The sequence below is a fragment of the Oncorhynchus mykiss genome, chromosome 26, assembly GCF_057628025.1.
Source record: "Oncorhynchus mykiss isolate SJ-2025 chromosome 26, ASM5762802v1, whole genome shotgun sequence".
NCBI classification, from domain to species: Eukaryota; Metazoa; Chordata; class Actinopteri; order Salmoniformes; family Salmonidae; genus Oncorhynchus; species Oncorhynchus mykiss.
Window position 1 is genome coordinate 16,568,800 of NC_143047.1, and position 16,683 is coordinate 16,585,482.

At 40.2% G+C, this 16,683-nt stretch overlaps 1 protein-coding gene across 2 annotated transcripts in view; it reads left to right on the top strand.

Annotated features, from left to right (window-relative positions):
- The window catches only part of LOC110506484 (AT-rich interactive domain-containing protein 3B), a 69,781-nt gene that overhangs the window by 34,638 nt on the left and 18,460 nt on the right, over window positions 1-16,683 (top strand). For both annotated transcript variants that reach the window (XM_021586126.3, XM_021586127.3), the window contains exons 3-4: window positions 3,675-3,752; window positions 4,076-4,148. In XM_021586126.3, coding sequence (XP_021441801.3) covers window positions 3,675-3,752; window positions 4,076-4,148 — 151 coding nt within the window. The remainder of the gene's footprint in view (window positions 1-3,674; window positions 3,753-4,075; window positions 4,149-16,683) is intronic.

Here is a 16,683-nt window from a genome sequence, read left to right on the forward strand (position 1 = left end):
TCCTCTCCCTCATCACTCTCCTCTCCCTCATCACTCTCCACTCTCTCCCTCATCACTCTCCACTAACTCCCTCCCTCATCACTCTCCTCTCCCTCATCACTCCCCTCTCTCTCCCTCATCACGCTCCTCTCTCTCCCTTCCTCATCACTCTCCTCACCTTCCTCCCTCATCACTCTCCTCTTCCTCCTCGCTCCACATCTCTATCTCGCCAATCATCTCTTCCTCCCTGCCTTCTGCTGCAGAGCCCTGACTCTCCACATCACTTCCCTCACTTTCACTGACCTGCAGGGAGGGAGGGAAGCAACAAATAGGAAACAATTGTGGTCAGGAACATAATCTCTCTCCCACTCACACTGTCTCTCTCTTCCTTCCTCTCTTTCTCAACCATACACATACTGTCTTCCTAATAATCACCTCTTAGGGGGTTCCATAATAAATTGTGTGGTAGTTACATGCCTCCCATTTGACTTCTACACACTCACACTGTGAACAGTATCATCATGATGCTGTACAGCACTTTAAATCAATCAATCAAAATGATTGTATGTAGCCCTTGGTGGCCAGATTGTTTCTCAGTTCATGGTGTGCATATGTACAGTACCAGTCAAACGTTTTGGACACATCTACTCATTGCAATGTTTTTCTTTATTTGTACTATTTTCTACATTGTAGACTAATAGTGAATATATCAAAACTTTGAATTAACACATATGGAATCATGTAGGACCCAACATTTTTTTTAAACCAAAATATATTTTTATTTATAAGATGTCATCAAGGCAAAAGGTAGCTATTTGAAGAACCTGAAATATTAAATAATTATTAAATATATATGGATTTGTTTAACACTTTTTTTGGTTACTACATTATTCCGTATGTATTTTTTCATAGCTTTAATGGCTTCACTCTTTATCTACAATGTAGAAATAGTTTAAAAAATATATATTTACAACCATGAGTAGGTTTGAATGAGTAGGTGTGTCCAAACTTTAGACTGGAGCTGTATGTCACGCTGATAGATAAGCAGACGGGAGTACAGAGACGTTCATGAATATGAGTACACAAAGACATTGACGACTGGGTTTATAGATAGGTTAGATTATAACACTGAAGACTATATAGGGCACTTCAAGACCCATGGTCAGATTACTTTTCATAGATGGTAAGAAGTCAAAGTACAGTTGAAGTCAGAAGTTTACATACACCTTCGCCAAATATATTTAAACTCAGTTTTTTTTTAACAATTTCTGACATTTAAATCTAGTAAAAATTCCCTGTTTTAGGTCAGTTAGGATCACCACTTTGTTTTAAGAATGTGAAATGTCAGAATAATAGTAGAGTGATTTATTTCAGCTTTTATTCATTTCATCACATTCCCAGTGGGTCAGAAGTTTACATACACTCAATTAGTATTTGGTAGCATTGCCTTTAAATGGTTTTACTTGGTTCAAATGTTTCGGGTAGCCTTCCACAAGCTTCCCACAAGAAGTTGGGTGAATTTTGGCCCATTCCTCCTGACAGAGCTGGTGTAACCGAGTCAGGTTTGTAGGCCTCCTTGCTCGTACACACTTTTTTAGTTCTTCCCACAAATGTTCTATAGGATTGAGGTCAGGGCTTTGTGATGGCCACTCCAATACCTTGACTTTGTTGTCTTTAAGCCATTTTGCCACAACTTTGGAAGTATGCTTGGGGTCATTGTCCATTTGGAAGACCCATTTGTGACCAAGCTTTAGCTTCCTGACGGATGTCTTTAGATGTTGCTTCAATATATTCACATAATATATCCACATTTTCCTTCTTCATGATGCCACCATCTGTTTTGTGAAGTGCACCAGTCCCTTCTGCATCAAAGCACCCCCACAACATGATGCTGCCACCCCATGCTTCACGGTGTTCTTCAGCTTGCAAGCGTCCCCCTTTTTCCTACAAACATAACGATGGTCATTATGGCCAAACAGTTCTATTTTTGTTTCATCAGACCAGAGGACATTTCTCCAAAAAGTACCATCTTTGTCCCCATGTGCAGTTGCAAACCGTAGTTTGGCTTTTTTTATGGTGGTTTTGGAGCGGTGGCTTTTTTGTTGCTGAGCGGTCTTTCAGTTTATGTCGATATAGGACTCGTTTTAATGTGGATATAGGTACTTTTGTACCTGTTTCCTCCAGCATCTTCACAAAGTCCTTTGCTGCTGTTCTGGGATTGATTTGCACTTTTCACACCAAAGTACGTTCATCTCTAGGAGACCGACTGCGTCTCCTTCCTGAGCGGTATGACGTCTGCGTGGTCCCATGGTGTTTATTCTTGCGTACTATTGTTTTTACAGATGAACGTGATATCTTCAGGCATTTGGAAATTGCTCCCAAGGATTTACCAGACTTGTGGAGGTCTCCAATGTTTATTGTGAGGTCTTGGCTGATTTCTTTTGATTTTCCCATGATGTCAAGCAAGGAGGCACTGAGTTTGATGGTAGGCCTTGAAATACAGTGGGGCAAAAAAGTATTTAGTCAGCCACCAATTGTGCAAGTTCTCCCACTTAAAAAAGATGAGAGAGGCCTGTAATTTTCATCATAGGTACACTTCAACTATGACAGACAAAATGAGAATAAAAAAATCCAGAAAATCACATTGTAGGATTTTTAATGAATTTATTTGCAAATTATGGTGGAAAATAAGTATTAAATACTTTTTTGCCCCGCTGTACATCCACAGGTACACTGCCAATTGACTAAAATTATGTCAATTAGCCTATCAGAAGCTTCTAAAGCCATGGCACCATTTTCTGGAATTTTCCAAGCTGTTTAAAGGCACAGTCAACTTAGTGTTTGTAAACTTCTGACCCACTGGAATTGTGATACAGTGAATTGTAAGTGAAATAATCTGTCTGTAAACAACTGTTAGAAAAATGACTTATGTCATGCACAAAGTAGATGTCCTAACCAACTTGCCAAAACTATAGTTTGTTAACAATACATTTGTGGAGTGGTTGAAAAATGAGTTTTAATGACTCCAACCTAAGGGTCTGTAAAATTCTGACCTCAATTGTATGTGGCACAACGGTTTACAGATTCAACACTTCATCTCTTGTTTATTTATTTAGAATGTTGAAAGTAAAAGATTGTAAAGATGACCTTCTGCAATTTAGCCTAACAGGTTTAAAGCAATTCTTAATATATTTCTATGGGCGTATTTAGCTGGTTGTCTTTGTAGGGAGGGAGTGAGATGACCAAGTGACAGCGTCGCAAGCAAAGCACAAGGTTGACAATTTGCGTGCGCAGCCCAAATTTACCGACACACAACTTTTCTTGCCTAACAGGCTAGCTAGCGAGAGACAGATATTTTTGCAGAAAGAAAAGGCAGTTCGCGGGCGCTATAGTAATATAAAGAAAGGTTGTTGACAGCCACTATGGGTTCTAAAAGGGTTAAATAGATTTATTATCCTTTTTTTCAATGTAGATGTTCCATAGGCGCGCATCAGTGGATTGAATGTGTGGAGTCTTTGAAATGCTAAACCTGTTTTTTTTTTTTTTTTTTTTTTTTTTTCTCAGTCTTTTACTGTGACACTGGCAGTCATTTGCATGAAAGAAAACAGTGGACAAAATGTCATGACCGCCGCAGCCCTAAGCGTGTGTATGTTTGGGTGTACTGGATGTTAATTCTCTGCGTCATCTCTCTGCAGAATGGGAGTGGTGCTTGGGCAGATGAGAATGACAGTGGAAGAGGAGGAAGAGGAGAGGCCTCCAGAGACTTTGCTAAGGTACGTATCTGGTCTGGAGCACATTATGGCTGAACCAGGCTTTGGTTAGCACTCAGAACACAGCTCCAACAGGTCATCAAATACCTATCTAGCCGTAAAGAAAGAATGTTATTAATCTCGTAGAGAAGGTCACAGGTCAGATTTGATATAATGAACCCTTACTATTTATTAGTAGTGATTGCTTGATGATACTTCCTGCTTTCCTTTAGTTAGCCATTGATTAGAAGCAATTCAATAAATACGAATGCATGTTGGACTTAAATGCTTTATTTAAAAGTATCAAAAGATAAGACTGACTGTAACTCAATGGCTTTCACCTTCAGCTGTATGAGCTTGACAGTGACCCCAACAGAAAGGAGTTCCTGGATGACCTGTTCACCTACATGCAGAAACGAGGTAAGAAGACAGACGTTTAGAAAGCAACTTTCCCCTACTACTTCCATTTAGACGACATTCATTTCCTCTTCTATGTACTATGGTTCACTTGTAGAGATACTGAAATTCTCAAAGATTGTCTTGCCTGTATGATTCACAACACCATAGTTTCTCTTCCACTTTCAGTCGCATGCAAGCACACGCACGCAAGCACACACACACACACACACGCACGAAACAAGCCCTTTCTCAGAGAAAGTAGTCAACTAGAAAATAGACTTAAACTATAGAACACTGTAAATCCTGTTTCGCTGTGTTAAAGGTGAGATCAGCCTCTTGGTGTCCCCTCTGACGCGCACACACACACACACACACACACACACACACACACAAAACAAGCTTTTCCTCTCCTTAGAGGAAAGAGTAGTCAACTAGAAAATAGACTTAAACTATAGAACACTGTAAATCCTGTTTCGCTGTGTTAAAGGTGTTCGAGGGCTTGTCAGGTGAGATCAGTCTCCTGCTGTCCCCTCTGACCCCCCCCCCACACACACACACGCAAGTCTCAGACCTGAGAGGACCTGTTTAGGCTGTGACTAATTCACTAAGCAAACAGCCTGGAAGGCTCCACAATCAGTCTACTTTCTAAACATGGTCACTCAAATGAGAAAAAAAGGCTCAGTTTAATCCAACCTGTAATTTGCAGTGTTTTCCCAGTATCTTATAAGCATAGCTTTTTCCCTGTGGTCATATCACATTTTCAGAATGCTTTTAGGTCATGTTCAATTGCCAGGTCCACCCCTCTCTATATGTATTTGGACAGTGAATCTACATTTTTTAATTTGTCTCTATACTCCACCATTTTGGATTTGAGATCAAGTGTTTCATATAAGGCAACAGTACAGAATGCCACCTTTTATTGGAGGGCATTTTCATAAATATCTGTTTTACAGTTTAGAAATGAAAGCACTTCATGTATCTAGTCCCCCTATTTGAGGAAGTCACGTATTTAGACAAATTCACTAAAAGTGTATTAAAGTAGTCAAAACTTTTTTTGTATTTGGTCCCATATTCCGTGTACTCAATGACAACATCAAGCTTGTGACTCTACAAACTCGGATGCATTTGTAGTTTGTTTTGGTTGTTTCTGGTTATATTTCGCCCAATAGGAACTGAATGGTGACTAATGTATTGTCATTTTGGAGTCACTTTTATTGTGAGTGAGAATATAATGTTTCTGAACACTTCTACATTCATGTGGATACTACCATGATTATGGATAATCGTGAATTCATTGTGGAAAAGGTTCAGTGAGAAATTTAGAGGCACAAAGAACGTTACTTCCTCCTTTTCACTCTTTAATTTATGTTAGTATTGTGGAGTAATTACAATGTTGTTGACCCATCCACAGTTATTTCCTATCACAGCCATTCAACTCTGTAATGGTTTTAAAATCACCATTGGCCTCATGGTGAAATCCCTGAGCGCTTTCCTTCTTCTCCGGCAACTGAGTTAGGAAGGGAGCCTGTATCTTTGTAGTGACTGGGTGCATATTTTCTCAAGGCACTGTACCATGGTGAATTTAATGAATTGGAAATTATTTAAATAAATAAAACAAATGTAAACACGAATAACAATTGTATATAAAGTTCAATTTTTCAAATGGAAAAGTTTGTATTGCAAAGTGGCGAGATGCTCATCTTGTCACATGTGAGTGTTATTTTTCAAAGCCAGTGATAATTGGTAATGGTCATATTGGGCTCATTTTTGAGAGTTCAAAGACAACTTTGGTAGTATTATAAACTTTGAAACAACGGGGTTGTTGTAGGCTACAGAATTAGAGAAAAGTTGTTTCTCTGAACCTCAGGCAGTAGGCTCAAACAAGCCTGTTTCTCTCCCCAGTCAGAGGCAGCCTGCTTGTCTCATAGACTCTGACCAGTAGCAGCAACCTATCCTCCTTATTTGTGTTTAGAAAACAATTTTGAAGGCCAAAATGATGTTCACCCAAGATGAAAGGGAGCCATGACTGAAAAGGTTTGGGAAGCCCTGCTCTAGCTAATGACTAGTACAAATACATATGGGCAACCCCATGTTTCTGCCTATTTATTTATAGCCACTATGCTGCATAATTTGGGCTACAGGTGATAATGCTTATTGCTAAATAACACACCAGCCTGTTAATATGGACCAATATTTTGTTAGGTGCATTTTTTTCAAGGGGAAATTATATTTTAAAGGTGTCACCATTTTACTTTCATTAATTTTGTTGTAGAAAATTCACCAGGGCTGCGTTTAGTACAAAAACAAAACATAATACAACATTCAATTAAATGGAAACGGCGGTGTTCTGAACGACCGGTTGAAATCCGGGAGGGTTTCTGTTGTGGATTCAAAATGCACCGCTTCACTTCAAATATGTCACTCATTGCTTCAAGCCACACCTCAGCACACCTACCAAACGGAGCAAATGTAGGCTACCTTAAAGTCTGTTCAAGAAAGTTGAAGAACATTTTGGGGAAGCGTCATTTAGTACAAGCCCCAGAACTGACTTTCACAGTCATTCAACCAATACATTTTCAAGCATGGTTTCTTTCTTAATTGTTAGAGTTAGACCAACAGTTTAAAGTAATACAGAAATGATTGGTATTTCAGCTGTGGTTTGGATATATTGGGATATATTGACCAAATTATCAGTTATCAAAGTTTTGGATGTATTTTCCCTTAAAAATACACCAGAAACATTTCAAGGCATTTCAACATTTCTTCTTGTTTTATTATCCTGCCTCATGAAGGGTGTTGAACCCGGAACCCATTGACCCTGACCACCCATAATATGCAACACAAAGTTACGCACTTAGCAAAACCTAACACAAACTGCAAATAAATCCGAGTTTGTGGAGTCAAATGCTTGATGTAGTCATTGTGTACTAGAAATATGGGCCAAAATACTCAACTTTTGACTACTTTAATACACTAAGTGAAGTTTGTCCAAATACTTCACTTCCTCAAATGGGGGGACTAGATACATAAAGTACTTGCATTTCTAAACGGTAAAACAGATATGTATGAAAATACCCTAAAATAAAAGTTGACATTCTGTACTGTCACCTCATGAAACATTTGATCTCAAATCCAAAATGCTGGAGTATAGAGCCAAATGTAAAATGTTAGTTTCAGTGTGTGTGTGTGTGAACTAAGATACTGTCAAAACATTGTCACGGCGGATGTCATGACTCCGATCCAGTCAAATGACTTGAGTCCCTGTAGAGAGAGCCTTATGTGTGTCCTCACACGGCCAGTGAAATCAGCGGGAGCTAGTGACTCCCCACCCTGGTCTCTGGGCCTGGCTGGCCTGGCCTAGCACGTGTGTTTTAGATGTCTTGTTGGGGGATAATGTATTAGTTAGAGAGGGAGAGGATCTGTCAGTGGCCAATTAGGATGTCACTGCTCTGACAGTGGGGAGTGGAAGGCTGACCCTTGTACTATGTTGGTCAGATGGGAATCTTCATCAAGCCGACTAAAACTGGATAGATGATGATTTAATCAGTTGTTTTTTGTGGTTTCCTTTTTTATCCTACATACTGCAAGTGTGTTGTTTTCACAACCAGTCAAGTTCAATCTGGTTTCATTCATGATGCATCATTTTGTTCAGAACATGGTGCCAGGATGAGTTTCAAAATCAAATTTGTTGTGTCACATGCTTCGTAAACAACAGGTGAGGACTAACAGTGAAATGCTTACTTACAGGCCCTGCAGCGAGAAAGAAATGGAGAAATAATAGAAAAGTTAAACACATAATAATATTTGTTTTATTTGTTTTATTTCACCTTTATTTAACCAGGTAGGCTAGTTGAGAACAAGTTCTCATTTGGAACTGCGACCTGGCCAAGGTAAAGCATAGCAGTGTGAACAGACAACAACACAGAGTTACACATGGAATAAACAATAAACAAGTCAATAACATAGTAGGAAAAAAAACAATCTATATACATTGTGTGCAAAAGGCATGAGGTAGGCAATAAATAGGCCATAGGAGTGAATTACAATTTAGCAGATTAACACTGGAGTGATAAATGATCAGATGAACATGTGCAGGTAGAGATACTGGTGTGCAAAAGAGCAGAAAAGTAAATAAAATAAAAACAGTATGGGGATGAGGTAGGTAAATTGGGTGGGCTATATACCGATGGACTATGTACAGCTGCAGCGATCGGTTAGCTGCTCAGATAGCAGATGTTTAAAGTTGGTGAGGGAGATAAAAGTCTCCAACTTCAGAGATTTTTGCAATTCGTTCCAGTCGCAGGCAGCAGAGAACTGGAAGGAAAGGCGGTTTTGGCTTTAGGGATGATCAGTAAGATACACCTGCTGGAGCGCGTGCTACGGGTGGGTGTTGCCATCGTGACCAGTGAACTGAGATAAGGCGGAGCTTTACCTAGCATAGACTTGTAGATGACCTGGAGCCAGTGGGTCTGGCGACGAACATGTAGCGAGGGCCAGCCGACTAGCGCATACAGGTCGCAGTGGTGGGTGGTATAAGGTGCTTTAGTAACAAAACGGATGGCACTGTGATAAACTGCATCCAGTTTGCTGAGTAGAGTATTGGAAGCTATTTTGTAGATGACATCGCCGAAGTCGAGGATCGATAGGATAGTCAGTTTTACTAGGGTAAGTTTGGCGGTGTGAGTGAAGGGTTGTATGGCATATATACACAATGAGTAAATAACTTGGCTATATACAAGTGGTACCAGTACCAATTTGATATGCAGGGGTACAAGGTAATTGAGTTAGCTAAAGGTGTACAGTACCAGTCAATATTTTGGACACACCAACTCATTCAAGGGTTTTTATTTTTTACTATTTTCTGCATTGTAAAATAATAGTGAAGACATCAAAACTATGAAATAACACATGGAATCACGTAGTAACCAAAAAAGTGTTAAATAAATCAGAATATATTTTAGATTTTAGATTCTTCAAAGTAGCCACCCTTTGTCAAAAAAAAATCTCATTATTACCTTGTTTTGAAGTAGGAGAAAACACTCTAAGCTAATGATATTGAATATATTTGGATAGCTGACAGCTGATCAAAGATGTTAGTTGGAGAAGAGAGTGTGAGTTTCTGAGGAGTGAAAGAAAGAAAAGAGGAAATGGGAAGGTTGAGAGGCCCAAATGGAGGAGCAATTACCCACTTCATGCCCCCCCAAGTCCTTGGGAAGTGGGAAAGGGTGCAGGCAGCGAACGGTTGAAAAGCATGCATTTGGTTTTACCAGCATTTAAGAGCAGTTGGAGGCCACGGAAGGAGTGTTGTATGGCATATACAGTGGGGCAAAAAAATATTTAGTCAGCCACCAATTGTGCAAGTTCTCCCACTTAACCTCTAGCGTCGAGCAATCCCGTATCCGGGAGCGTAATCATAGCCTCAAGCTCATTACCATAACGCAACGTTTCCTATTCATGAAAATCGCAAATGAAATGAAATAAATATATTGAAACACAAGCTTAGCCTTTTGTTAACAACACTGTCATCTCAGATTTTCAAAATATGCTTTAACCAAAGCTACACAAGCATTTGTGTAAGAGTATTGATAGCCTAGCCTAGCATAGCATTAAGCCTAGCATTCAGCAGGCAACATTTTCACAAAAACAAGAAAAGCATTCAAATAAAATCATTTACCTTTGAAGAACTTCGGATGTTTTCAATGACGAGGTTAGATAGCAAATGTTCATTTTTTCCAAAAATATTATTTGTGTAAGAGAAATAGCTCCGTTTTGTTCATCACGTTTGGCTAAGAAAGAAAAACGAAAATGCAGTCAACACAATGCCGAACTTTTGCCCAAATTAGCTCCATAATATCGACAGAAACATGGCAAACGTTGTTTAGAATTAATCCTCAAGGTGTTTTTCACAATTCTATTCGATGAAAAATCATTCCTGGCAGTCGGTTTCTCATCAAAGGCAAACGGAAAAATACTGCAGCTGGAGATTACGCAATAATTGTGACGGAGGACACCAAGCGACCACCTGGTAGATGTAGTCTATGGTCAATCTTCCAATGATATGCCTACAAATACGTCACACTGCTGCAGACACCTTGGGAAAAACGTGGAAAACGTAAGCTGACTCCTAGCTCCTCCACAGCTATATAAGGAGTCATTGGAATGAGGCGGTTTCAAAAAATGCGGCACTTCCTGATTGGATTTTTATCTGGGTTTCGCCTGTAACATCAGTTCTGTGGCACTCACAGACAATATCTTTGCAGTTTTGGAAACATCAGTGTTTTCTTTCCAAAGCTGTCAATTATATGCATAGTCGAGCATCTTTTCGTGACAAAATATCTTGTTTAAAACGGGAATGTTTTTCATCCAAAAATTAAAAGATCACCCCCTATATCGAAGAAGTTAAAAAGATGAGAGGCCTGTAATTTTCATCATAGGTACACTTCAACTATGACAGACAAAATTAGAAAAAAAATCCAGAAAATCACATTGTAGGATTTTTAATGAATTTATTTGCAAATTATGGTGGAAAATAAGTATTTGGTCACCTACAAACAAGCAAGATTTCTGGCTCTCACAGACCTGTAACTTCTTCTTTAAGAGGCTCCTCTGTCCTCCACTCGTTACCTGTATTAATGGCACCTGTTTGAACTTGTTATCAGTATAAAAGACACCTGTCCACAACCTCAAACAGTCACACTCCAAACTCCACTATGGCCAAGACCAAAGAGCTGTCAAAGGACACCAGAAACAAAATTGTAGACCTGCACCAGGCTGGGAAGACGGAATCTGCAATAGGTAAGCAGCTTGGTTTGAAGAAATCAACTGTGGGAGCAATTATTAGGAAATGGAAGACATACAAGACCACTGATAATCTCCCTCAATCTGGGGCTCCATGCAAGATCTCACCCCATGGGGTAACACAAGAACGGTGAGCAAAAATCCCAGAACCACACGGGGGGACCTAGTGAATGACCCGCAGAGGGCTGGGACCAAAGTAACAAAGCCTACCATCAGTAACACACTACGCAGCCAGACTCAAATCCGGCAGTGCCAGACGTGTCCCCCCGCTTAAGCAAGTACATGTCCAGGCCCGTCTGAAGTTTGCTAGAGAGCATTTGGATAATCCAGAAGAAGATTGGGAGAATGTCATATGGTCAGATGAAACCAAAATATAACTTTTTGGTAAAAACTCAACTCGTTGTGTTTGGAGGACAAAGAATGCTGAGTTTCATCCAAAGAACACCATACCTACTGTGAAGCATGGGGGTGGAAACATCATGCTTTGGGGCTGTTTTTCTGCAAAGGGACCAGGACGACTGATCCGTGTAAAGGAAAGAATGAATGGGGCCATGTATCGTGAGATTTTGAGTGAAAACCTCCTTCCATCAGCAAGGGCATTGAAGATGAAACGTGGCTGGGTCTTTCAGCATGACAATGATCCCAAACACACCGCCCGGGCAACGAAGGAGTGGCTTCGTAAGAAGCATTTCAAGGTCGTGGAGTGGCCTAGCCAGTCTCCAGATCTCAACCCCATAGAAAATCTTTGGAGGGAGTTGAAAGTCTGTGTTGCCCAGCAACAGCCCCAAAACATCACTGCTCTAGAGGAGATCTGCATGGAGGAATGGGCCAAAATACCAGCAACAGTGTGTGAAAACCTTGTGAAGACTTACAGAAAACATTTGACCTCTGTCATTGCCAACAAAGGGTATATAACAAAGTATTGAGAAACTTTTGTTATTGACCAAATACTTATTTTCCACCATAATTTGCAAATAAATTCATAAAAAATCCTACAATGTGATTTTCTGGATTTTTTTTCTCCTCATTTTGTCTGTCATAGTAGAAGTGTTCCTATGATGAAAATTACAGGCCTCTCATCTTTTTAAGTGGGTGGCTGACTAAATTGGTGGCTGACTAAATACTTTTTGCCCCACTGTGTACACAATGAGTAAATAACTTGGCTATATACAAGTGGTACCAGTACCAATTTGATATGCAGGGGTACAAGGTAATTGTGTTAGCTAAAGGTGTACAGTACCAGTCAATATTTTGGACACACCAACTCATTCAAGGGTTTTTATTTTTTACTATTTTCTACATTGTAAAATAATAGTGAACTATGAAAGAACACATGGAATCACGTAGTAACCAAAAAAGTGTTAAATAAATCAGAATATATTTTTGATTTTAGATTCTTCAAAGTAGCCACCCTTTGCCTTGATGACAGCTTTGCACATTCTTGGTATTTTCTCAACCAGCTTCACCTGGAATGCATTTCGATTAATAGGTGTGCCTTGTTAAAAGTTAATTTGTGGAATTTATTTTCTTAATGCATTTTAGCCAATCAGTTGTGTTGTGACAAGGTAGGGGTGGTATACAGAAGATAGTATGGACTTGGTCTTATACCAAAATAAGGCTATGGCAAGAACAGCTCAAATAAGCAAAGAGAAACGACAGTCCATCATTACTTTAAGAGTCAATTTTGAAAAGAACTTTGAATGTTTCTTCAAGTGCAGCCACAAAAACCATCAAGCGCTATGACGAAACTGGCTCTCATGAGGACCGCCACAAGAAAAGAAGACCCTGAGTTACCTCTTCTGCAGAGGATAACTTCATTACAGTTAACTGTACCTCAGATTGCATCCCAAATAAATGATTCACACAGTTCAAGTAACACATCTCAACATTAACTTTTCAGAGGAGACTGCGTGAATCAGGCCTTACTTCATGGTTGAATTGCTGCAAAGAAACCAAAACTAAAGGACACAAATAAGAAGACTTGCTTTGTCCAAGAAACACAAGCAATGGATATTGGACAGGTGGAAATCTGTCCTTTTGGTCTGATGAGTCCAAATTTGAGATTTTTGATTCCAACCGCTGTGTCTTTGTGAGATGCAGAGTAAGTGAATGGATGACCTCAGCATGTGTGGTTCCCACCATGAAGCATGGAGGAGGAGGTGAGATGGTGTGGGGGTGCTTTGCTGGTGACTTTGTCAGTGATTTATTTAGAATTCAAGACTAACTTAACCAGCATGGCTACCACAGCATTCTGCAGCGATACGCCATCCCACCTGGTTTGCGCTTAGTCCCATTTTCATATATTTTTCAACAGGACAATGACCTTAAACACACCTCCAGGCTGTGTATTGGCTATTTAACCAAGGAAAGTGGTGGAGTGCTGCATCGGATTACATGGCCTCCACAATCACCGACCTCAACCCATTTTGAGATGGTTTGGGATAAGTTGGACATCAGAGTGAAAAGCAGCCAACAAGTGCTCAGCATATGTGGGAACTCCTTCCAGACTATTGGAAAAGCATTCCTCATGAATCTGGTTGAGAGAATGCCAAGAGTGTGCAAAGCTGTCATCAAGGCAAAGGGTGGCTACTTTGAAGAGTCAAATACAAAATCTATTTTGATTGAACTCTTTTTGGGGGGAGGGGGGGTACTACATGATTCCATAGTTTTGATGTCTTCACTATTCTACAATGTAGAAAATAGTAAGATTAAAGAGGAGGTGTGTCCAAACTTTTGACTGGTACTGTACATATAACTAGGAATAAAGTGACAGATAATAAACAGTAGCAGCAGTGATGAGTCAAAGAAGTTATTCAAAAGTAATTCAAGATAATTGTGAGTGGTGATGGGTGAGTCCTGATTTATAGCTGTGTTGTGTTTCCAATAAGATTCACTGAGAGAGTGATAACCCCCAGGCTTCTTTATTGATGATATCACAGGATCATTCTAGAACCAGAAGGTCAATGCTTTTAGCGGAGATGTTCTCTATCCTGTCATTACCATGGTGCAGCAAAGAATTTCACCTACGTGGCTACCCTGTCAATACCTCTTTGTGGCCTGAGAGAGAAAGAACCCCCCCCTCTCCTTTTTTCTACTTCAATAAGCGGCACTTGGCTGACCTCCGCTGTCTCCTAAATCGGGGCCTTAATCATGGCAAACAAATTGCTTGGCTGTCTTCCCACTCGGCTGTGAGAACAGGGCCGCAGCACAGCACACATTCCCCAGGACTACCGTGAGATGCAGCCCTCAGCCGCTTGCCTCGCAGGCCAGGCCGGTGATCTCTCTGACAAAATGATCTGTTATGAGGCACTGTACTCCATTTTTGGTTTGTTTTTGTGGCTTCTGCTGCACCATCAAATGAAAATACAGATTTATACTTGGATACTGCATTTCATTGTCAGTTGTGCTTTGAGTGTCAAACATTTTTCTCATTATTACCTTGTTTTGAAGTAGAAGAAAACACTCTAAGCTAATGATATTGAATATATTTGGACAGCTGACAGCTGATCAAAGATGTTAGTTAGAGAAGAGAGTGTGAGTTTCTGAGGAGTGAAAGAAAGAAAAGAGGAAATGGGAAGGTTGAGAGGCCCAAATGGAGGAGCAATTACCCACTTCATGCCCCCCCAAGTCCTTGGGAAGTGGGAAATAACTGAAAGGAAGCTTACGAGAGAATCCCATTTGGCCTTGTGTGCCTAAAAACAGGCGTGTTTGTGTGTTCATTGTTGAGGAATTTCACCAGCTGTCATACACCCAATGAGCCTATGAAGAGGCCCATTGACACGCCCCACATTAGAGTAGCAGCAACAGCAGCAGCGTTTCCTCTTCAATTGGTGGCTGAGGACTCAGGAGTGTTTAGCTGCCGTGTTTTCCTGTAGCCTGATTGTTTTTCATATCCGTTTCACTTCCTGCGTTCTCTCTCATTGGGAACGTGGAGAAAAACTTTGACACTGTTGTGTTGCTATTAACTGTCTTAAAGGCTTCGATTTAAGCAGATGGGTGATTGTTTGTTTTGGTTTGACACCCCTCCCTCACCTCTTGCTCTGAGATGGGATGGGGGCTGGGAGGGAGGTGGAGGGGGCAGTAAGGGAGACTAGGAGAAACGGGCACTTAAATATTTTTTTTTTAAACAGTGCAAAGCAGCCAAATGTCTGTCACTGCTGTCCACTTGAGATGATTAATGGTGCCTAGGTCTGATGGACAGAACGAGTGTGAGAGACTTCTGTTTAGGGAATCACGGGACGGAGAGAGTGGGGTTAAGACAAGTGTTTAACCCCCCCACACACACCTCTCCAACAAAAAGATAGACCCCTCCAAACTAGAGAATGGTTTGATCCACCCCAGTTGTCCCTGCTGCCTGTGAAGCAGTGTCCTGTCTTGTCGTATAGTTTTTTTATTCATTAACTTTTCAGTGGAGACCAATTGAGACCAGAATCTCATTTTCAATGGTGCCCTAATGACATAAAGATAAACTACAAGATAGAATAACAAGTGCATTCATTACATTAGAACATTACAAACATCACAGCCATTATAAATAAGTTATTAAAGTCAATATATCATAACAGTTGCATACCTTGGTGAACTATTTTCATTTTTATTTCTACTTTGCACATTCTTCCACTGCAAATCTACCATTCCAGTGTTTTACTTGCTATATTGTATTTACTTCGCCACCATGGCCTTTTTTTTGCCTTTACCTCCCTTATCTCACCTCACTTGCTGACATCGTATATAGACTTGTTTAAACTGTATTATTGACTGTATGTTTGTTTTACTCCATGTGTAACTCTGTGTCGTTGTATGTGTCGAACTGCTTTGCTTTATCTTGGCCAGGTTGCAATTGTAAATGAGAACTTGTTCTCAACTTTCCTACCTGGTTAAATAAAGGTGAAATAAAATGTAAAAAAAAATCTCATCAGGGGTTTAAACTGCTCTAGGGGAACCAGGGAATCCAAATGTATTTTGTAAATAAAAGTTAAAGCGTATTTACTTTGTTCGGAGGAGACCCGAGGAACGTCAAGAGTTAAACAACAGGTGTTAACAGGTTTTAGTTTGTTCGGAGGAGACCCGAGGAACGTCAAGAGTTAAACAACAGGTGTTAACAGGTTTGGGATCTCATGTTTTTATACTTTAACAACAAAGCTTAGTAATTGGGAAGCTAATATAGTAGAGCTTCTAGTGTAGTGTTGGGCAGTATCCAGACTTTCATACTGTACCACACCGGGGTGGGTATACGCTATTACCGAATGTGGCGAAAAACAAAAAATATGTATGTATATCATTTAAAAAATATATTTTTAAATACACACAACAGTTTTGACAAGACCAATCTTGATCCATGAGGTGATTTAATGTCTTTGCTGTAACCATGAAGCTTGATCTTGACATCTAGCCACTTAGCTAGCAGACCAAATGAATAGCTGGAGCCCAGAGCAGGATATCGTTCATTTGACACATCTTAGATTTCTTATATTTATAAGCAGTGGGTGGTGTAGCGTGCACCCTTGCAGCTGTGCCCCTAACTCCCTATAATTGTATTGAAAATCATACCGTTGGTATTATGAAATACCCTAGAATACGGTGGCGGTGTCAGAAGAAGTCCCGAAAAATTGTCAGACTCCTGTCACTCAAGTCATAAACTGTTCTCTCTGCTACCTTATGGCAAGTGGTACCGGAGGGCCACGTCTAGGTCCAAAAGGCTCCTTAACAGCTTCTACTTCCAAGCCATGAGCCTGCTGAACAATTAATCAAATGGCCA